This window comes from Phascolarctos cinereus, unplaced genomic scaffold (genome assembly GCF_003287225.1).
Source record: "Phascolarctos cinereus isolate Bilbo 61053 unplaced genomic scaffold, phaCin_HiC Scaffold_3;HRSCAF=262, whole genome shotgun sequence".
NCBI lineage: Eukaryota > Metazoa > Chordata > Mammalia > Diprotodontia > Phascolarctidae > Phascolarctos > Phascolarctos cinereus.
Genome location: NW_027555736.1, coordinates 176,295,459 through 176,319,020, shown reverse-complemented (window position 1 = coordinate 176,319,020; position 23,562 = coordinate 176,295,459). Strand labels below are relative to the sequence as shown.

Genomic DNA, 23,562 nt, shown 5'->3' with positions numbered 1-23,562 from the left:
CCTCGCTCCATGGCAGCATATAACAGAGAACCTCAGCATGTTTCAAGATGATTAGAGGATCATTTGTAGAATTACTTTAAATAATGTGTGTCCAAAATGTGCAGGACTGACACACCTACCTTTAGCCTCCTGGAATGTCCTCTTTTGCCCTCTTATTCTTCCCTTTTTGACTTTGGGCTTGTGAAAGAAAAGGGACTGTGAGGGCACTGAATTGACTTGTCTGTATCAATTACTGTGTTATTTATTTGCACCTATCTTAGAGAACAATCAGGGAAGTCCCTCTATTGCCCTATCACTAATTACACTAATTTTGTTTGTTTGTTTGTTTGTTTGTTTGTTTTTGTAAACAACATAGGGTCCAACAGATGGCCTGAAGGGAAATGTATTTGAAGAAAATGTAGTCCAGGAGACATGTCACATATTTCACAAATGTATTCTCCTAATAAAGTAAATAATTGCTTGGTCAGAGTGAAAATAGAACTCTTAGCAGCTGATAAACTTTTCTTTAGCACTTATTGAAGGCCAGCCGCTGTGTTAAGTACTGGGGATACAAAGAAAGGTAAAAATCAGTCTTTGTTTCAAGGACCTCAGTCTGATGGGGAAGACAACATACAAATAACTGTATTGTTGTTTAGTCATTTTTCAGTCATGTCAGACTCTTCATGACTCCATTTAGGGTTTTCTTGGCAAAGATACTGGAGTGGTTTGTCATTTCCTTCTCTAGCTCATTTTACAGATTAGGAAACTGAGGCAAACAGGGTTGAGTGACTTGCTCAGGGTCACACAGCTAGTAAGTGTCTGATCTGGACTCAGGAAAAGAAGTCTTTCTGACTGCAGGCCCAGCACTTTATCCACTGCACCATCTATCTGTTGTAAATAACTATACAAACAAGATATATGCAGGATAAACTTGAAAAAATTAAAAGAAGGAAGGTACTAACATTAAGGGAGATCTGGAAATACTTTCTATAGAAGGTAGAGTTTTAGCTGGTACTTGAAGCCCTGGAAGCCAAGAGATGGAAATGAGGAAAGAGAACACACAAAGCATGAGAGAAAGCTACTGAAAATACCTTGAGTTAAGAGATGGAGTGTCTTGTTCAAGGAACAGCAAGGAGGCCAGTCACTGGATTTGAGAGCACCTAAATACAAGATGTAAGAAGACTGGAAAGGTAGGGAGGACTATAGGTTATGAAGGGCTTTTAAAGCCAAACAAGTGATTCTATATTTGATCCTGGAGGTAATAGGGAGCCACTACAGTTTATTCAATGTGTATGGAGAAGGAATGATGATGGGATTATCTATCTGCTGAATATTACAGGAGGGATGGGATCAAGGGCATATTAGAAGGGTTGATCTTAAATAAATGGTCAACTCTTCAGAGAGCAGAATAAAGGAGAGAATGAGATGTTAAAGGATTTTGAGGTGTAGAGAAATGGGAAGAAGAGGGAGTTTATGGCAAATGGTCTTTATTTTCTTGTACAGTGAGGTAAAGTTCTCAGCTGAGAAAGAGTGAGGAGAAAATACCATGGTGAGCCTTAAGGAAAGAGAAGGTTTAGAATAGCCTTTATGAAAAATGGCATAGAGCATCAATTAGAGATGAGTAAAAGGATTGTCTTAATATGTTCAGTACCTGGTTGAGACTGGATAACATAAATGTGTAGTGCACCCAATCAGTTCTGTTTTATGATTCCCTCCAGGTCTATTTAGCAGCATGTGAACTTGAACAAGGGATTCAAGAGCAGAGAATGATATAAAGTTGAACCAGTTTACTATAGAATTGAGATTGCAAAGAAAGTAAAGGTAGAATAGGGGCCTAGTAATGAAGAATAGAGGGCTTATTGAGGATAAAGAATATTCTTAGGAGGGTTGAGGTATATAGAGAGCAATGTAAGTTTATGATAAGATAAAAGGATTTTGGCTTTTGCATCTTGAAGAGAAATTAATTGTGGATGCTGGCAAGATCAAGGTGTAGCCATTCCCTGTGTGTAGCTGAAGTGGGATGGAGGAATAAGTCATAGGAGTTGAAGAGATTGAGAAACTGGAAGGTTGCAGTGTTTGAGGGGATATCAGCATAGAAATTGAAGTCCCCTAGAATAAGGACAGAGCAGCTAGATGGAGCAGTGGCTAGAGTGCAGGGCTTGGAGTCAGGAAGAACTGAGTTCAAATGTGGCCTCAGACACTTACTAGCTGTGTGACCCTGGATAAGTCACTTAATCTGGTTTGCCTCAGTTTCCTCATGTGTAAAATGAGCTGGAGAAGGAAATGGCAAACCACCCCAGTATCTTTGCCAACAAACCCCCCACATGTGATCATGAAGAGTCAGACACAACTGAACAAAAACCAAGCAAACAAAAAGAATGAGGGCAGGAGTTGAAATGGAGAGGAATACAGAGCCCAGGTGCTAATCTCCTTAAGGAAGGAGGAAGAATACTCTCCTTTGAGGGCTGATATGTAACTGCTACTCTAATTGTGATTGATAAATTGGTGATAAATTTGAATGGAGTGAACCTCAAAGGATCAGAAGGTTTCAGTAGGGGTGAAGAGTTGTTACTTGTCCTTTGTTCTTAAAGGGGACCATGACATTAGGTAGGTGATGCCATGACTTGCAAGTGAATTGTATTTAAGTGAAGGAGGGCTGTGGAAAGTCACCAGCCTCACTTTCTCCTCCAGAGCCATCTGGGCCCAGTGACAAGATACAGATCAGGATGACTGGAGATGGCCCCAGATGCAGTGGGAGACCTTGGCCTTTTCAAGTTAAGGTCTTTCCCAGGCCTCAGTTTGACTGAGGCAATGCCTATTTAGTGATTAAGACTAGGTAAGAAATGAGGCTGAAAGTGGCCTCTTTTACCTAGTCAAAAAAAATCAATATGGGAGGGGAAGATCCTCAGGGTTTCTGGCCAAAACACAAACAGTTGCCATTTACATTCACTCTGAGCCATCAGCACCTAAGCAATGACTAGGTAGGGCTTGGGCTGGGACCTATTGTTGGCCAATCAGTGAGAGCCCGCGTGATTTGGGTTTAAGACCTGGTCCTTAAGAAAGAAATCTAGCATAAACTCCAAGATATCTTGGGAGGTTTCATTGCTCAAAATTTACATTCTTTTGGGCAGATCACCTACAGGTAAGGGTATTATACCCTATGTGGACCGAGGGAGAGGTAGGGGGGAGAGGAAGGGGAGAGGAGAGAAGAGGTGAGGAGGAAAAAGCTGTGTTGCCCAACTGGAACTGGCCAGTTGGTTCCCCAGTGGGGCAGCCAGTACTACTCACAGGTTGTTGCTTGTCCTTTATTCTCAATAAGGACCATGACATCAGGAAGGTGATGCCATGATTTACAGGTAAATTGGCTTTAAATAAGGGAGGGCTGTGCAAAGTCACCAGCCTCACTTTCTCTGGAGCCATCTCAGCCCAGTGGGAAGATATAGATCAGGACAACTGGAGATGGCCCCAGTGGTGAGGAGTAAAGAGTATTCTGTCACCTTGCCTAGGAACAATACTGGGAGTTGGCATGAGACTTCTGAGAAAGGGTGACTAGGGTTGCTTTGTCACTGGGGTGGGAGACAGATCAGAAGAGGTCCAAAAGGAAGGGAATTTTGTGAACTATGTAATGGGAGTTCCATATGGCACAGTGGAAAGGGCAGGTAGAGCTGGAATGAGACATGAGAGGAAAAGGGTTGAGGTGAATGGGGATGAGACATTGGGAAGTTGGGGTTAGGGAGGAGCATGGTTTATTTCTGGACAATTGGTGATACATCTTTTTTTATGTATTGGAAGTGGAAGACTAGGGAAGAATTTATAACTCATAGGGGCTGTAAACTGCAAGAGGACACCAGTGGCCTTCCTCACATTCATCTCAGGTGTTGCAGTGTTCTTTTAGGTTGGCTCAATATTTTACATTAGCTTTGCTATGTCTGACAAAGGAAAGGCAAGAAGCCATTTGTATGACGTCCATATTCTGATATGTTTAAATATGCCATGTTTTAATAGGTTTCACCATGCTGTGTCAGTGATACTTTATCTTCTCTGATATTAGTTTGTTCTTGGGGGCCTGGGTAGGCTTCAGCCAGTTTCCCCAAAGCATAGTATGCTTGCTCATTGCTCTCTGTTTTGTTAAGGGATCACTTAATGTGTGGGTATCTCCTGTTATTGTTCTAGGATTCCAGTCAAATCAAATTGCTGAAGGAACTCTTAGATCTCCTACAGAACATGGTGGTGATGCTACTATCCCTCCTGGAAGGTGAGGCTGTTTGGCAGAATTATAAATTCACAGTTTCTTATTTTCTTGGTTGAGTGATTGCACTAGTCTCATTGATTTTTCAGATTTTCCTCCTGGCAGGTCTTTCGAATCAAGCTTAATAACAAGTATTGGAAAGACATAATCTGAGGAAAATGAGTGGGAATAGATGAATAAGTGGGGGGAAGAGGGGAAGGAAAGAAGACAAAAGCCAATCAATCTCTGCCAATAGGAAATACAAAAACATCTACAGAAAAAACCACCAATCTTTGTTCCTTCTCCTTTCTCATTTTTTTTTCAACTAGACTTCTATAAACTTTGTATCCATGACATCTAATAGGGAACTATCTTAGGCTGCAAGGGGATGGTAATAGTATCACTTATGCCTCGGTACTCCTCTGGTACAGTTGCTCTGGCACTATGCCAAAGGAGAGGGCATGCCATAGATACCATGCTACTCCATTTCATTTATTTTTTCTTTTATTGCTGCCATCTCCCTTGTTTCTTAGTGGATCATCTTTTCTTGCTTTGATTTACTCCCACATATTTCCATATTTTACTACCAGCTTACAGTTTAGTGTGCAATCAGGTAATTGACTCCATTGGCCTCCAAGTTTCCTGAAAATATATAGCTTATTAGAGGGGCAATGTAGCATGTTGGAAAGAAGCGGTGTTTATACTGACGTATGAGAGCTGATTTTTAAATTTCAGTGCAAGGAAAAATATTTATAGCACCATGTGAATGTGAATAGTTATTTTTACCTGGTCAGTTCTGTCATGATTCAAGTACAACAATATATGTGCATGTATATCTGCTTATCTTGCCTCACAGGGAATGTTGTAAATGGAACCATTGGCAAGCAGATGGTTGACACCCTTGTGGAGTCATCTACCAATGTAGAAATGATCTTGAAATTTTTTGACATGTTCCTGAAACTGAAGGACTTGACCAATTCAGATGCCTTCAAAGAATATGACCCAGATGGAAAAGGAATTATCTCCAAGAAAGAATTCCAGAAAGCCATGGAAGGGCAGAAACAGTATCCCCAGTCAGAGATTGAGTTCCTCCTTTCCTGTGCAGAGGCTGATGAAAATGACATGTTTAATTACATTGATTTTGTGGACAGGTTCCATGAGCCAGCCAAAGACATTGGGTTTAATGTTGCTGTGTTACTAACCAATCTTTCAGAACATATGCCCAATGATTCCCGCCTGCAGTGTTTGCTGGATCCAGCTGAAAGTGTCCTGAATTACTTTGAACCATATCTGGGACGCATCGAGATAATGGGTGGAGCCAAGAAAATTGAACGTGTTTATTTTGAGATCAGTGAGTCTAGCCGAACACAGTGGGAGAAACCACAGGTTAAAGAGTCCAAACGACAGTTTATCTTTGATGTTGTCAATGAAGGTGGGGAACAGGAAAAGATGGAATTATTTGTAAATTTCTGTGAAGACACAATCTTTGAAATGCAGCTGGCATCCCAAATCTCTGAATCTGACTCAGCTGAAAGGCCCGAAGAGGAGGAGGAGGAAGAAGAGTTTTCTTGTGTAGTAGAAGCTGAGGAAGATGAAGAAGAAAACAAATCAGTGGAGTCTGCTTCTGCATTTGTCACAGCCTGTGTTTCAGTGAAGAAAAATGTGGCCAGTTTTCTGAAAATGGCCAGTCTGAGGAACCTCAAGAAGCAGTATAGGAAAGTGAAGAAAATGACTGTCAAAGAACTGGTTAAAGTGTTTTTCTCTTTCTTCTGGATGTTTTTTGTGGGATTGTTCCAATTGTTCTTCACCATTGTGTGGGGAATCTTTCAGATCCTCTGGAACACTGTGTTTGGGGGTGGCTTGGTAGAAGGAGCAAAGAACATCAGAGTAACCAAGATCCTTGGTGACATGCCTGACCCTACACAGTTTGGCATCCATGATGATGTTATAGAAACAGAAAGGGCAGAAGCGACTGAGCAGAGTATCACAGCTGAACTAGTGCACTTTGTAAAGGGTGAGAAAGGAGAGGCTGATATCATGTCAGATTTCTTTGGGCTCCACCCAAAGAAGGAGGGAGGCACGAAGCATGGTCCTGACCCTGGCCTTGGGGATCTCTCTGAGATCATTGGAAATGATGGGCCCCCGACATTAGAGAGCACGGTTCGGAAGAAAAGGAAAGCACAGGTAAGCATAATCCATTTCTCTCACTTTTCTTCATCCCAAAAAGTGCTAATATACCTCCTAGTAGCTACTGCAAACTGTCCCTACCAAAGCCAGTAACTAAATAAATCAACTATGTTTAAATTGCACCAATCCTGGGATACTAAAACTCTGGGAACCTAAAACATAGGGAGTTCCCACTTACCAGAGAGCTCTCATCATGCACCATGGTCTATGGGGCATACCTTGTATTCTCTAACTCTATCCCAGCCTTCATATCTTTGGTGGGAAACCACATTTCTCATTGAACGCCAAAGTTTACACAGAATGAATTTTGAAACAAAGCAAGACACAAAAGGAGGCTTGTTGCCATGAGATAGTGCATCTGCAGTAACTTAGAAGATGCCTCTCTTTTAAAAAGCCATGGTTACTATAGTTGACTTAGGCTTTCAAGATACATTAACACATCCAGGACCACATCCTCATCGGAAGAAAATGATTCATTTTTCACCTTTATGATATTGCTGATATCTTTCAGGTGAGATAATGTAGGTTAAGTGCTTCGTAAATCATATAGACTTTACTTATATGTGAATAATTGCTATTATTATTAATATAACATTCCTACTAGTATGGAAAACCAGGCAGCCAGAGAAACAGGGAGAAAATAAAGCATCCTGTTTGACTGTTACTTTTTCTCTAGGCAGCAGAAATGAAAACCGAAAGTGAAAGAGAAGGAAAAGTCGAATCTGAGAAGGCAGAGTAAGTTCTGGTTGACGTCTTCTTGGTGTTTCCTCTTCTAGTTGCCATGGCTAATAATCAAGAAATTCATTGCACATCCAAACCTCAGTGGTGAAAAAATCAACTAGCATTTTTTCTAGCACTGAGGACCTCTCTGGCTTTGATCTCTTCTTAATCATTTCCTCCTGTTCCACAACCTCCTCTTTTATCTTCCTAGTTGGTTTAACACATATACCCTTCCCCCTTCCTACAATCCCTTCTTACCTTTCTCTCCCTTAATATTTAGATAACTTCTTCCCCCTCCTTCCATAAGAGCTTTGAAAATCAGACTTGGGAAACTTCTAATACATCTAAATTAGCATCACTGTGGCTGTTGGTGCTGTTATGATGCTGCAGAAAAGTAGATGTTCAAACCTGGGACACAATTTCCTTTGTATCAGCTGTAATCATCATATTACATGGAGCGTAAAGGCCTTAACTTCTCATTATATCTCTTAACTTTCTCATCCCCACTGGTTTAGCCCAAGAATGCACCTTGTGCACAGCACTTAGCAACTTTAGAAAAATGTTTGAGAGAACCAAATACTAGATTAAGTGCAAAGTAAATGAGAGAACGGTTTTTTTTTAAAAAAGGATGAAAAAGGTATGTAATAAGTGACAACTTGAAATAAAAGAAAATGGTTATTTTTGAGCCAGTATTCCTGAGAACAGGCTGCATAACTACACAAATGAAGAGCCATCTAAAGTTAAAAGAGCAAATAAGCTGTACCAAAGTATCACTACACCATTCATTCATCATTCTTTCAATGAATATTTATTGAACACCTACCATGGGTGGTGCTGTGTGGGATAAAGAAATGTATAAAACAGGGTTTCTGTCTTTAAGGACCTTACCTGTGTGTCTCCTTCCTACCTAACCTAAATTTTCTTTCTGTGTAGTTTGTCTCTCATTTGTGATCTTTCTGAGCCTGACATTCTAGCTAATTTGAGCTAAGTTTCTTATTACCCCTTTATAGTATGGAAGATGGAGAAAAGCAGGACAAAGTCAAGGAAGAGGAGCAACAAGATGAAAACCTGGGTGGGGAAAGGACCAAGAAAAAGCGCCGTCATGGCCAAAAGGAGGAGAGGCCTGAAGCATTCATGGCCAATTTCTTCAAAGGCCTAGAAATCTATCAGACCAAAATGTTGGTAAGCACTTTACCCAACACACATAGTCTACACGTGCTTCAGGACCCAATTCAAGTTAGATTCCTCATTCTTCTGGGTGTGAAGTGTGCAATGGAACTTCATTTTTGTTATTTGGTTAACCCTTTCTTCCTTCTATCCACATTCATTCTCTTTTGGTTCCTCCCATTTTATCTCTTTCTCTTTTCTGCATTGGGGAAAGAAGAAAGGCAAGAAAAGGGAAAAATAACAAGCAGCTGTCTTCCCTGTCTGGCACACAATACTCATTTAATAAATGCTTGTTGGTGATTGCTTTTGTCTTTGGAACTCCATGCCTTTTTGGCTTAATTTCTCTCCAGGAGGACAGGAAGTCCATATATATATATGTACATAATTGCTTTCCCACGTATTTGGAAAACCTTAACAGATGGAAAGAAATCCCCTGTAGGTTGTGTTTCATTTGGAAATAGTCATTCAGAATGATGCATTTTGTTATGCAAAAATGTTATGAAGGTTCCAGGGGTGGGGAACTTGCAGCCTGTGAGGTTTGGATTCAGTCAAAGTGATGCACTTGAGGACCTTGAGGGTCACGTGTGGCCTCGAGGCCACAGGTTCCACACCCCTGGACTAGCCTACTAACACCAAGTTAGCTGATAATATAGCTTATCTATAGAGTTCTCTACAACCCAGCTAACCCATATAATATTGTAATGATGGGAAAATGCTTTTGAGTTCTGACTGGAGGTTCAAGGGGACACATTTTCCCTGCCCATGCTTCCAGTAACAATGTCTATTACCGTAAAGGAAACAGGGATTTCTTTGGCTCTGAGCTACTACCATTCTATACTTCAGCTGATAGCTTCTTATGGGATGCACTGCCAGGGTTTAAGCTGGGGAGGAAAATGAAGAGAGGTGGGGACCCTGGCAACCAAAGCTTCCACTGGGAAAGCAGCGGGGGCTTGGGAAACCGCTTCCTTGGGTAGCAGCTCCAGCCTTCGTTCTCAAGAGTAAGAATTATTCATTCATAAGCAAAGTATTCCTGACTTTTTGTATTTAATCATCATTCGCAATGACCGCTTTATAGCAGAATGTTTACCCACTGTCTGCCAGCAGCCTTGGACACTTAGCTTCCCTACAAAAGGGCAAGTCCAGAGTAGGGTTTCTTCAAACACAGTGTCTAAAATCACTCTCTGGCTGCTCCAAACTAAGACATCTGGGATAGGAAGGCCAGGATAATTCTAGAAGAGTGATCACCAATGTAGGTGTGACTAGACAAGTGAAGATTTTAACCTAGTGAGATTTTTTAAATGACTTTGGGAAAGAAAAAGAAAAACAATGCATAGAAGAGAGAAAGGAACAAAATGTCTCCTCACCTTCCCTTCTCCCACCCCTGTTCTTATATATTTTCTTTTCTTTCCAGCATTACCTGGCCAGGAATTTCTACAACCTGAGATTCCTTGCTCTGTTTGTGGCTTTTGCCATCAACTTCATCCTGCTCTTCTACAAGGTAAAGCTTCCTTTGTTCATTCAGGGGTTATTTATTTTCTGTATGTCCATGGAGTACATGAAGATATGCCAGAGGCCTTCCTCCAGGCACTATGCCACTTGAAAAGCTTCCAGTTCTTAAAAAAAAAAGTGTCATTTGCCAAAGGGCCCGACCTTTGGTTCTAAAGACCATAGACTTTGGAAGTAAAAGGCTCACTGGCATCACATTCAATGAATCCCTTCCATAACATGTCTGACCAATGGGCATCTAGTCACGTGTGAAAATCTTTAAATAAGGTCTTCAGAGCCCACTGCGTCTCAATTACCTAACTATTGGGAGTTTTTTTCTTCACATTAAGCATAAATGTGCCTCTTTCCAGCTTCTGTCCATTGCTCTGAGTTCAGCATTCCATGGTTAAGAAGAATAGATCTAGTCCTCCTTCCACATGATAGCTTTTCACATGCATGAGACAGATACAATTCCTCCCCACACATTCTCTTCTCCAAGCTTAACATCCCCAGCTCCATCATTTGATTTTCAAATTACATGAATTGGAGGCCTTCACAACCTTGGTTGCCCTCCTTTTGAGTACCCTCTAACTTATCATGTGTGCTTACTAAAATGTGGAGCCTAAAACAGAACACAACTATCACCTCCTCATTCCTGGAACCTTTGCCTATCTTAATGCAGCCTGAGAGAGCATTAATTTTCTTGGACATTGTATCACAGTATTTACTCTGATTGAAGTTATATCTACTAAAACTCCAAATCTTTTTTTCAGATGATTTTCTATCTATCCAAGGCTCCCTAATGTTGGACTTATGAAATTGCTTTTTGAATGAAGCTTAAAACTCTGTTTTTACTATTAATTTCATTTTATTTGATTTAGCCCATTGTTTTAGCCTATCTAGATATTTTCAATCCTGACTCAGTCAGGGAATGTTTGTGATTCTTCCCAAATTTGAGTTATCTGAAAATTTAATAAGCATGTCATGGATGCATTTATCCAAGGCATGAATGCCTGATGTTAAACATCTGAGAGCCAAGCACAAATTCTTTGGAACTTCCCTGAAGACCTTTTTCAAGCTATTGATCACTCTATGGGCCTGGTAGTTCAATAAGTTGTGAATTAATCTAACTGTGCTATGATCTAACCACATCTATCTTTTTTTTTTAAGAACAGCATGAGAGACTTTATCAGATCCATCGCAAAAACCTAAGTAAACTGTTTCTATAGCATTCCCTTAGTCTAGGAGTGGTAGTATATGCCTATATTCCCTCTCACTGGGGAGGCTGAATCTGGGGAATTACCTGAGTTCAGAAGTTATGAGCTGCAGTGGCCTAACCCAGTTGAGTGTAGCCACCAGTCAAGTGTCCACATTAAGTGCGTCACTCAGATGCTGAGCCCCTGGGATCAGGGGGCCATGGGCTGCCTCAAGAAAGGTTGAATTGGCCCAGGTGAGAAACAGAATAGATCAAACCTCCTGTGTCAATCAGTGAATCAGTGATGAGATTAAGTCCCTGAGAGGCTATTATACTTCCAGCCAAGGAAAGATAGAGAAACCGTCTCAAAAACAAAAAGCAAACAAAAACCCAACACATTTTCCTTCTACACAAGTTTAGTAACTTTGCCAACAAAAGGAATGAGGATAGTCTTGCATGTCCTGTTCCTGATGAAGCCATCACTTCTATTCCTTATGTTCGCTATCTTGTTAATAATGTCCAGAATATTACCCAAAATTCAAGTCAGGTTCACTGATTTATAGTTCAGACCCCATTCCCTTTTTTTTTTTTAAATGAGACATTTGACTTTTTCAAATCCTGTAGTTGCACTACCATTCTCCATGATTGTATTCCAAGGACACTGACTGTAACTCAGTAGTGACATCTGCCACTACTTCTATAATGAAGGATGTAATTCATTTGAAGAGTGAATTAACATTATCTAAAGCAATTAAGTGCTGTCTTGTTGTTGAGTTGTTTTCAGTCATGTCCAGCTCTTCATGACCCCATTTGGGGTTTCTTGGTAAAGATACTGGAGTGCTTTGCCATTTCCTTCTTCAGCTCATTTACAGATGAGGAAACGGAGGCAAACAGGGTTAAGTGACTTGTCCAAGGTCCCACAGCTAGTAAGTGTCTGAGGACAGATTTGAACTTACAAAGATGAGTCTTCCTGAATTCAGGGTCAGCACTCTTTCCACTGTGCCACCTAGCTACTCCAGTGCTCTTACTATCTTCTTAATTATCTTGGGTATTAACTCCTCATTACCCATATTTATTATCCAATCTATAAATCATTCTCCTTGGTGGAGAAAACAAAGGTAAAATATCTTTATTCCATCCACCCATTTAGTAGCTATATCCTTTTTGACCTTCTTTTCCCCCAAATAGCAAAAATAAAGTCCTTTTTTTTTTATTAGCCTTAGCTTTTTTCCCCAGCTTCAGCTCATTCTCAGCTTTAGCATTCTTTTATATTATTCTTATGGAATTGTGCCATGCTTTTTTATTCATCCTTTCTTACCTGCTCTTGGAATCTCTGGTTCATTTTTCTTATTAGTCACACTTTGCACATTTATGTACAGGCATTTTGAGTTTTATTGCTGGCTCCTTTCTTAGATTATGTCTCCTGTGAATTTCCAGGTTTCTCAATTGCTATTCGTCCTATGTTTTAATAATTCTCCAGAGTAGCTCATTTGGGGAATTTACATAGCCAATTTACTCCCTTCCCTTCCCTTTCAGTTTATTTCATTTTATTGATGCCTTTGGTTTTTATACCATAGATTTATTTCCTAATACATATCTTCACTAGAACCCTTCCCTGGAATAAGTAAAACCAATGGGCATACCAATTATGTTGGACAAAATATGCAACATTCTGTAACTGTAGTCTTCCACCTTCTTCCACCAGGAAGCAGGTGGTTCTTCATCTGTTCTTCATGACCAAGATTGATCATTACAGTCAAAAGTTCATTTTGTTTTCTCTATTGTTTTCACGGATATGAATGTAGTCGTTATGTTTATTATTATGCTTTTACTTTGCTCTGCATTAGCCCTCCCACATTTCTCTGAATTCTTCATTTCCAATGGCACAACAATATTTCATTATATTCATATATCACAATTTATTCATCTATGCCATAATCAGTGGTTCCCATTTTGTTATGTCTTTTTTTCTTCTTTGCTACCACAAAAAGTGCTTTTATGAATATTGTGGCACACATGGGATCTGTTTGTTTTTTTAATCTCTATGAGGTATATGCCCAGTGGTAAGTTTTCCATAATTATTGGGCCAATTCTTAGCTCCACTACAATGCTTGACTTCCCATAGCACCTCAAAAACTGACTTTTTTCCTGTTCTTTTTATAATTGTTACCGCTTTTAGGAATATAGGATGAAAGCTTGGAGTTGTTTTTTATTTGCATCAGTTTTTTTTTTAATTCAATATCCTTTGAATATTTATCTATATTAGAGTAGTTCTTGATCTTATATATTGTCAATTGCTTACATCATACTTTTATTAGAGATGTGTGATACAGAGAATTTTTTCCCAGTTAACTGTTTCTCTTCTTATACTATCCGCATTAATCTGTGCAGAAATTTTTTCATTTTATGCAATCAAAATTGTCCATTTTATCTTTTAAGGATCACCTCTTTCCTTTTTTTTTTGTTAAGAATGTTCACCCTAAATGTTTATGAAAGCTTCATCCTTTTTTCCTTTAATTTTATAAAAAAAATCTTTTTTTATATAGGTCCCGTGTATCTATTTGGTAACTATTTATAAAATTTATCATGTTAGATAGTGTTCTGAACCTAAATTCTCCCTAAACTTTCTAGTTTTCATAGGCGTTGCTATCAAATAGTCACCTTTCCACTATATTTGTTCTTAGAATTCTTGAACTTTGTGCTCAATTATGGCTAATTACTGCTTAGGTTATCTCATATGTTCCACTTACCTACTTTTCTATTTTTTAATGAGTATCAAATAGTTTTAATGATTAATGCTCCATTCTTCTCTTTTCATTCCTGCTTTTTCAAAAATTTCCCTTTATCCTAGATCTTTTGTTCTTCTAAAAACATTTTATTATTCATTTGTTTGGTTTTATAAGGACATCTCTTGGTATTTTGACTGTTATGGCATTAAAAGGTAAACTAATTTAGATAGCATTTTTATATATTAATGCAGTCCAACCCAGCCATGACCGATATCTCTCTCTCATTGTCTTCCTTTATTTCTTTTTTTGTTTGTTTTTGATGTTTTGGTGAGGCAATTGGGGTTAAGTGATTTGCCCAGGGTCACATAGCTAGTAAGTGTTATGTGTCTGAGGCTGGATTTGAACTCAGGTCCTCCCAACTGCAGGGCCAGTGCTCTATCCACTGCACCACCTCCCTGCCCCAATGTCTCATTCTTTTTTTTTTTTTTGTGAGGCAATCATGGTTAAGTGACTTGCCCTGGGTCACACAGCTAGTAAGTATCAAGTGTCTGAGGCCAGATTTGAACTCAGGTCCTCCTGACACCAAGGCTTGGTGCCACCTGGCTGCCCCTCCTTTATTTCTATAATGAGTTTTTCATAACTGCATTTATACAAACCCTGTGTAGTTATTTTGAATAGAATTTTTCTTTCCATTACTTTCTCTTGGTTTTTTTGTTGGTGTTTTTTAGAAATGCTGATTATTTTTATATATTTACTTTGCAACTTGCTATTTTCCTGAAGATATTAATAACCTTGATTAGTTTTATGGATGATTCTCTGCGGTTTTCTAAGCAAACCATTTTATAATCTGCAAAGAAAGATAATTTTATCACCTTTTTGCCAATATTTATACATTTAACTTCTCTCATCCTTTTTTCTAAAGACAGCTTCTCTAGAACTATGCCAAATAATATGGGGTGGCGGAAGCAGGGTATTTCTTATGTCAGGGGTGAGGGGTAAACCCTGGGGAGGAGATAATACTTCCTTAGGCAAGTGCTTCTCTGGTGTGGAGCTCACTGCCCTACATTTTTATAGAGCCATCAAATGGGGCCTGTCTAGCCTCTCCAAAGTGAAAATTATTTCTTTGTTGATTTCTTGGAGCCCCCGTATCTGATACATCTGCATTTGACTTAGCTCCATGAATCTGCCTTGTATGTCAACCCAGGACTCTATGATGTCATGACCTCAATAGAATGCACTGTTTCTTATTGGTCCTGATGTTCAGGCTGGCCCCAGCAAAAGGCTTTCACAATTTTCAACCCATGTTCTTTGGAAACATGCATACAAACTTACATCAAAAACAAAGTACACAATTCACACAGTCTGCTACATTTATTTTTATTTCAGTAGAATGTGATCAGATTTTAACCTGTTCTTACTTGTTAATATGAAATCAGCATTAACTCATTATTACAACTATGTCCTTACATTAGTTGGCAATGCAAAGAGAAGGAGGAATTACGAAGACTAATGACCACAGACTCCTTGCACCTTTCAAAAGATAGTGTGTATGTGTGTGTATGTGTGTGTGTGTCTGTGTCTGTGTGGCGGGGGTATCTTGGACTAGGTAACTGAGGAGCCCTTTGAGGATGATGCAGAGGACTCCAACCTGTGGACTCCCTTCAATGAAGAGGAGGAGGAAGAAGAAGGGATGGTGTTCTTTGTCCTGCAGGAGAGCACTGGGTACATGGCACCAACACTGAGGGCTCTGGCCATCATCCACACCATCATTTCCTTTGTGTGTGTCGTGGGCTATTACTGCTTAAAGGTGAGTGCCTTCCCATTTTTATTTTGGGCCTCTTCTTTTCTTCTATGGGAGAAGGCAGTTTGACCTAAACTCTCTGCCCTGTAAAGGGGCTCACAGAGCTCTTTACACTCTAGGTACAGTCTCTACTACTTTCCTTCCACCCATAAAAGTGCTCTGTCCTCTAAATCATCCCTTCTTTCAGGTAAAATCTAGGGAAAGCAAAACTTAACCCTGTGGATCAAACATCGGGCATTTATTAAGTGACAAGTATGTGCCAGGCGTGGTGCTCAGTCCAGTGTTTTAAGACAAAAGTGAAACTGCCTCCGAATTTGTAATCTTCTGGGGGGAGATGAGATGCATAAACAAACAGGCGTACAAAATAAATATAGCATGATTGGTAATATGGAGGGAACTAATGGAGGCAGCAGGGCGAATCAAGAAAGATTTCACGTAGAAGCAGCACTTGACTGAGGGTTGAAGGAAACTAAAGAGTCTAAGAGGTAGGGGTAAGAGGAAAGTGAATACTAGCAGAAGACAGAAGAATGGAATGGTAGGTGTGATGAACAATAGCAAGCTCGGTATGACTAAACAACAGAGTGTTTGAAAAAGGGTAACGCGTAATAAGTCTGGAAAGACAGGCTGGGTCTTGAAGAGCTTTAAATGCTAAACCAAGAAGTTAATATGCACTTCTAGACACAATATAAAGCTACCAGAGTTTACTGGGTAAGAGAGTAAACAGACCTCAACTTCAGAAAAGTCAACTTGGCAGTTATATAGAGGAGTAAGACTTCAGGACATGAAGCCATCTGGTAGACTCTTGCAGTAGTAGTCCAGGCAACAGGGCTAAAGGATCCAGTTTGGCCTGAGATTTGTATTTCACCTTTATATTTATATCTCTAACACATCATTACTACTTAACAAATGCTTGTTAATCGACTGAGACCATTGGAACTAATTTAAACTTCCCAGAAATAGACTAGAGCCAGATAAGTATCTTGAGAGTAGTATGACAGAAAGACTTGAAAAAGGATATTTACTGGGCCTTGATCCCACATAGATGGCCTGTTTCTAACAACTAAGTTCCCAATGTAAGCTGATCGTAAATTCCCATCCATATGGATATTCCAAAAGAAGAAATTCTGCCCCAGATGTTTGAAGGGTTATTGTGGAAATAACTGAATGGAGAAGTAGCTTTGATCAGGAATTCTTTCCCTGACTCCTATCTTCTTTCATTTCTCAGGTCCCTTTGGTGGTCTTCAAAAGGGAAAAAGAAATAGCCAGGAAGTTGGAGTTTGATGGTTTGTATATCACTGAGCAGCCTTCAGAAGATGACATCAAGGGGCAATGGGATCGCCTAGTCATCAATACACCGTAAGTATCTATCTATAAAAGGAGAAAAAAGGGGGAAAAAAGGTCTTTGGTGCTACTTTTTATTAGGCTTTGGAACATAAATACAAATTTTGGGCAGAGTTTCTGTTCCTTGGACTTGCCTAAGCTGGTACTGAGATAAGTCAACAAGCATTTATGAAGCACCTACTATGTGCTAGAGACTGTGCTGGGGATACAAAGAAAGGGAAAAAAAGTCTCTGCTCTTAAGAAGTTCACAATCCAATGGAGAAAACAATATGAAAACTATGTACAAACAAGATACATGGAGAATAAATTTGTTTACATCTCAGGGGACGGCACTAAGGTTAAGGAGAACTAGGAAAGACTTCTTGATGGACTTTAGGTGAGATGTGGAGGAAGTCAGAAGGTGGAAATGAGGAAAGAGAGAATTTTGTATTTAATCCTAGAAGAAAGGAGTCACAGGAATTTATTGAAATTTGGGGGTTGATATGGGCAGACCTGTACTTTAAGAAAATCAGTCTGACAAGTGACTGGAGGATAGACTAGAATGGGGAGGAACTTGAAACAAGGAGACCCACCAGCAGAATATTGCAGTAATCTAGGCATGAAGTGATAAGGGCAGGCATGAGGCTGGCAACAATGTCAGAAGAAAAGGTAGAAACGACAAGACTTAGCAACTGATTGGATGGGGGGATGAGGAGAGTGAGAAGTTGAAGATAATAACTGGATGACTGGCACACTAGGGGGTAACACTAATAAGACAAAACAAAGGTTTGGGGGAAAGATCTTGTACTCACTTTGAGACATGTTAAGTTTAAGAAGCCTGTGAGATTTCCAGTTTGACATATCTAGTAGGCAGCTGGAGATGACATGGAGGTCAAGAAGGAGGTTGAGGTGGCCAAATAAATCAGTCATCTGCATAAAGATGATTATTCAATCCGTAGGTGCTGATGGGATGCTATAGTATAATATAAAGGGAGAAGAGAAAAGGGTCCAGGATAGAGCTTTGGGGGACAATAGGTAACAAGTAGGATTCCTGAAAATGTGTTTTGAAAACGTCCTGATAAGGCTAATTGTCTCTCAACTGATTTTAATTGTTCTGTGATTCTTTATTGTTTAGCATTCCCTTTTCTGTGTGGGAATAAGACTACCTGTTTCACACCTAATTCATGTTTGTACAATAGGCAACTTTTAGGGAGAGGGGCACTATGAAAGAGTCCAAAGAAAAGTTTAAAGTCAAATCTCTCTTGACTCCAAGTCTAGTATTATGTCTACCACAGTAATGTCTCTCCGGTAGATACAAACCACATATCAAAATAATTTATAACTATTATTCTGATTTCTTGTACTTTATTGAGTTGTGAAAGGCATGTGGACCAAAATAAATGTGTATTGGAAAGAGGATATTTTTTGGACATTTGGTTGGGGAAAGCCTTCCACTTCATATTTTACGAACTACAATACCATCTATTTCATTCATTCCCCTTCCTTTGGGCGATGCCCATGATACCCATGGGTAAGAGTTGGATTAAAACACAGCACAAGGAAACTGAGAAGGAATGATCAAACCGGTAGAAAGAGAACCAAGGAAGAGCAGTGTCAACAAAACCTAGAGAGAAGAGAGTAGCAAGAACAGAGTGATCAACAGTGTCAAAGGCTACAAGAGAGGTTGAGGAAAATAAGGATTAAGAAAAGGTCATTGGATTTCCCAGTAAAGAGATGTTGTTGCTAACTTTGGAAAAGAGCAGTTTGAGTTGAATGATGAGACTGGAAATCAGACTATAGAATTAAGAAAAGAGAAAAGGAAATTATTAAGATTGTTCCCCTCATTCAAACACAAACACTCACAGACAACGAAGAAATGCAGTCCTTGACAAAACCATTCGTTGGCATCTAAGATCTAGCTTTGGTGTGTGTAGCATATATCTGAGAACTGATGGTGAGAAACCTTCCTTTGGCTTCTGGGACTAACTCCCACTTCACCTTCTTTAATAAAGTAGCTAGAACCCAAAGCAAACTATGAATAATTGGAAGGAATATTACCACGAAGTAGCTGAGCAAATCTGATTAAGTCCATGGAACCAAATCCAGTAGCAGCTTTTCCTTAGCACTCAGTACATGAATTAAATGGCCTTCGACCAAAGTCAGAAGCCCGAGGAAGAGGGACAAAACTTATCAGTGTGTCGTGGGCCTGCAACTGTTGTATGCCTTGTCCCTTCAGCTGGACTGTCCATCCCTAGAAGGTCTAGACATGCCTTTACTTCCATTGTTGTGCCCTACATAGTATATGTATTCAGTAAACATTTGTTGACTAATCCTAGATCAGAACTGGGGAATCGGTGGCCTTTTGACCAAGTCCAAGTTTTACAGAACAAATCCTTTTATTAAGGGGATTTGTTCTGTGAAGTTTGGATTCAATCAAGGGGCCACAGTGGAGGACCTAGAGGGCCACATGTAGCCTTGAGGCTGCAGGTTCCCCATCCCTGTCCTAGGTCCTTTGGAGAAGAAGTGAGATACCAGTGAATCCCAAAGTGTATGTAACCCTCCTCTCTTTCTTGTGATAAGGGGATATTAAGTCTTCTGCTTGAGTTACATAGTGACCACTGAGTTTTCCTACACCTTTCTGAAGTCCTTTTTAATAATTTTTTTTTTACTACAATATACTTTTCAGCTGAGAAATCGGGGTTTTCCATAATACACTGCCAAATTGTTGAGGTAGCATGGGGATGCAGTGTATAGTGTGCTGGACTTAGTGTCAGTGAGACCTGAGTTAAAATCCTACATCATCCACTGACTAGATCTGTGGTCCTGGGCAAGTCACTCAGCCTTACTTTTCTCACCTGCAAAATGGGATTGCTAAGAGCAAAACTGAGTACAAGATCTTTCCCCAAAATATCTTTCCTATTGAGGGTTATCACCATCCTCCCAGTCACCTTATTAGCTATTAGCATACAGGGCTGCTGTGAAAATCAAATGAGATATTTTTACGTCACTATTCAAACCTTAAAATGCTATATAAATGCTAGCAATTATTATGAAGTGAATCCTGGCCTCCTCTTCAAGAACAGTAGTTAGACAGATACACAATCTCAATATTACTCCATTAGCAAAGATGCCATTCTCCGAAAAGTCAGGGACAGAATAGAAAAAAATAGGAAAAAAATTAATAGAGCCAATTAATTTTTCTTCTGTTTAGGATTTACTTTTGTTGGCAGGTAATTAATCTCTAACAGACTAATTCTGCTTTAATGTCTTCGATTAATACAATTAACACATAATTATTAGCAGCAAAGAGAGCTGAGGTTTTTGGGTATGCAATGCTAAGTAAATGGTCAGCTTGGAACTCCTGAATTCAGTCTGGGGCTGACACCCTTTAAGGAAATTCATTACTTTGAAATCTTTGATACTAACCAACTGTTCTGTCAGGGCTATGTCTCTTGGTTATCTGGGCCACATTACTGTGTGTGAGCGCACGCGCGCAATTCCAAAGAAAGAACAGCTGACCTTCATACCAAGTTCATAGAAGAAAGGGTGATCAGCTGCTTGGAACACTTCTGAAGTATAATCTGCCCTCCCAAGGAATCCTCCCAGAAAGCCTGGGCTACAAAAGGAAAGTTCTGAAAAGAATCCAAATATTTTAAACTATCATTTGCCAAACAGATCAGCAGGTGCCAGTTCTTCACTGAATCATTTCAAAACAGAGAATGTATTTAGGAGTTCCAGTTATCTCCTAGAAAAAGTGACTCTGAGGACTTTTGGAGGCAGAGCCAAAGAGAATGAAGTAGTGAAAGAAAGCACTCAGCTGATCTCTCCCAACATTCCTCTCCAAAAAAACTTTGAAATAATGTCTCACATCGAATTCTGGAGGGACAGAGCAAACAAAAGTTCACAGTGAGATTATTATTCCAGCTCAAGATAACACTGGAGATTAGAAGAGAAATCTGTGTCACAAAGGAGGAGGCTGGCCTGGAGCCCACGTGGATGAAACGTCAATGGTGAGACTAAGTGGTAGAGAGAGAAGCAGCAGTAGTTTTGGGAGCTCTGTGTCAGAGATTACAAGGGACCCCTGTGCTACCACTGGATGCAGGACCAGCCACTGTTTGGCAGTTCCATTGCCTATACTCACTTCTGGGTCATAGTTCAAGGGCAGAGAAAAGCACTTTCAATCAGAAGAGAGTGGAAACCCTACAGGGTGGTATCACTTCCAGTCCCAAGGAATCAGGGACCTAAGGACAAGTATCATTTCCAGTCCCAAGGAAGGATTGGTAAGAACCTGGGTGCAAACCAAGAGAGCAGTGACCACACCTCTCCCCAGATCACACCACTTTAGAAGCGCTGAAAACTTCCAAACCCCAAAACTAGCTCTGCAAACAGCAGTGCCCCTTTCCTCTTCCACACAGGGAACAAAGCCCAATGTTAACAGAAATTTCCAAATCAAGAAATAGGGTAGGAAAATGAGCAAACAATAAAAAAGAACCTTACCATAAATGGTAAGCTACTATGATTACAGGGAAGATCAAGATACAAACTTAGAAGAAGACAAAGAAATCAAAACAGCAACAAGGAAAGCCTCAAAGGAAAAAAAAAATTAATTTGGACACAAGCTGGAAAATCTTAAAAAATAATTTTCAAAATCAAATAAGAGTGGTAGATGAAAAATTAAGTAAAGAAATGAAAACAAAGGAAGAAAATTATGAAAAGGCAATTAATAGCTTGGTAAAAGAGGCACACACATACACGAAACTGCTGATGAAAATAATTCCTTAAAAATTAGAATTGGGCAAGTGGAAGCTAATGTGATTCCATGAGACATCAACAAACAATAAAAACAAAATCAAAAGAAGAAAGAAATAGAAGAAAATGTGAAATCTCTCACTGGAAAAACAACTGACTTGGAAAATAGATACAGAAGAGATATTTAAGAAGTGCTGGATTACCAGAAATCCATGATCAAAGAAAGAACCTAGACATGAGATCTGAAAGGGTTATCTAGGAAAACTGCCCTAATATCTTAGAATCGCAGGGTAAAATAGAACATGAAAGAATCCACCAATCACCTCCTGAAAAAGATCCCAAAATAAAAACTTCCAGTAATATTATAGTCAATTCCAGAGCTCCCAGATCAAGAAGAAAATATCTCAAACAGCTAGAAAGAAGCCATTTCAAGTACCATGAAGCCACAGTCAGGATCACACAAGATTTAGCAGCTACCATATTAAAGGAGCAAAGGGCTTGCAATATGATATTTCAGAAGGCAAAAGAGCTAGAATTACAACCAAGAATAACCTATCCATCAACACTGAACATAATCCTTCAAGGGAAAAAAACAGATATTTAATAAAATAAAGGCCTTTCAGGCATTCCCGATGAAAAGACCAGAGCTAAACAGAAAATCTGACTTTCAAATACAAGCATAAAAAGGTAAACAGGAAAGAGAAATCATAAAGGACTCAATAAGGCTAAACTGTTTACCCTTTCTATATGGGAACATGATACATGTATTTTCTAAGAATTTTATCATTATCACAGTGGTTAAAAGGATTCTACATAGAAAAGGCGTGTGAGAGTGAGTTGATTATATTGGGATGATGTAAAACAAATGGATAGGTGAAAAAGAGGGATGTCCTGGGGAAGGGAGAGAAAGAATGGAGAAAATTACCTCAAATAAAAGAGGCATACAAGGAAGAGCTTTTACAGTGAAGGGGAAAATAGGGGGAGTGGGCAATGCTTGAACCTCACATCAAAATTGGTTTAAAAAGGGATAATATATATGTATGTATGTATACACACTCAACTGGTAATAGAAATCTATCTCACCCAACAGGGAAGTAGGAAGGAAAAGGTTTAAGAGAAGGGCGAGGAGAAATGTTGGTGATAAAAGAGCAGACAGATAAAAGAAGGTAGTGGTCAGAAGCAAAACAGACTTTATAAGAAGGACAGAATAAAAAAAAGAAGGTAAACCTGCATAAATCGTCAGCATTTCTATATATTACTAACAAAGCCCAACAGCAAGAGATAGAAAAAGAAATTCCATTTAAAGTAACTGTAGACAATATAAAATATTTGGGAGTATAGCTGCCAAGACAAACCCAGGAACTATATGAACATAATTACAAAACACTCTTCACACAAATAAAGTCAGATCTAAATAACTGGAAAAACATCAGTTGCTCATGGATAGGTCAAGCTAATATAATAAAAATGACAATTCTACCTAAACCAATTTACTTATTTAGTGCCATACCAATCAAACTACCAAAAAATGATTTCATAGAACTAGAAAAAACAATAACAAAATTCACCTGGAAGAACAAAAGGTCCAGAATATTAAGGGAATTAATGAAAAGAAATGCAAGGGAAGGTGGCCTTACCAGATCTTAAATTGTATTAATAAAGCAACAATCATCAAAACTACTTGGTACTGGTGAAGAAATACAGTGGTGGATCAGTGGAATAGGTTAGGTACACAAGACACAGTAGTCAATGACTATAATAATCTACTGTTTGATAAACCCAAAGACTCCAGCTTCTAGGATAAGAACTCAGTATTTGATAAAAACTGCTAGGAAAACTGGAAAACAGTATGGCAGAAACTAGGCACACACCAACATCTTACACCGTAAACCAAGATAAAGTCAAAATGGGTACACAATGTAGACATTTAGTGAGACTATAAAGAAATTAGGAGAACCAGGAATAGTTTACCTGTCAGATCTATGGAGAACAAAAGAATTTA

The 23,562-nt window shown here is 39.3% G+C and overlaps 1 protein-coding gene across 1 annotated transcript in view; it reads left to right on the top strand.

Moving 5' to 3' along the window:
- RYR3 (ryanodine receptor 3) overlaps positions 1 to 23,562 on the top strand; it is a 731,065-nt gene that overhangs the window by 681,510 nt on the left and 25,993 nt on the right. The window contains exons 87-93 of the mRNA XM_078151313.1: positions 4,153 to 4,234; positions 5,064 to 6,391; positions 7,071 to 7,129; positions 8,125 to 8,296; positions 9,693 to 9,779; positions 15,297 to 15,497; positions 16,717 to 16,847. Of these exons, the coding sequence (XP_078007439.1) occupies positions 4,153 to 4,234; positions 5,064 to 6,391; positions 7,071 to 7,129; positions 8,125 to 8,296; positions 9,693 to 9,779; positions 15,297 to 15,497; positions 16,717 to 16,847 (2,060 nt within the window). The remainder of the gene's footprint in view (positions 1 to 4,152; positions 4,235 to 5,063; positions 6,392 to 7,070; positions 7,130 to 8,124; positions 8,297 to 9,692; positions 9,780 to 15,296; positions 15,498 to 16,716; positions 16,848 to 23,562) is intronic.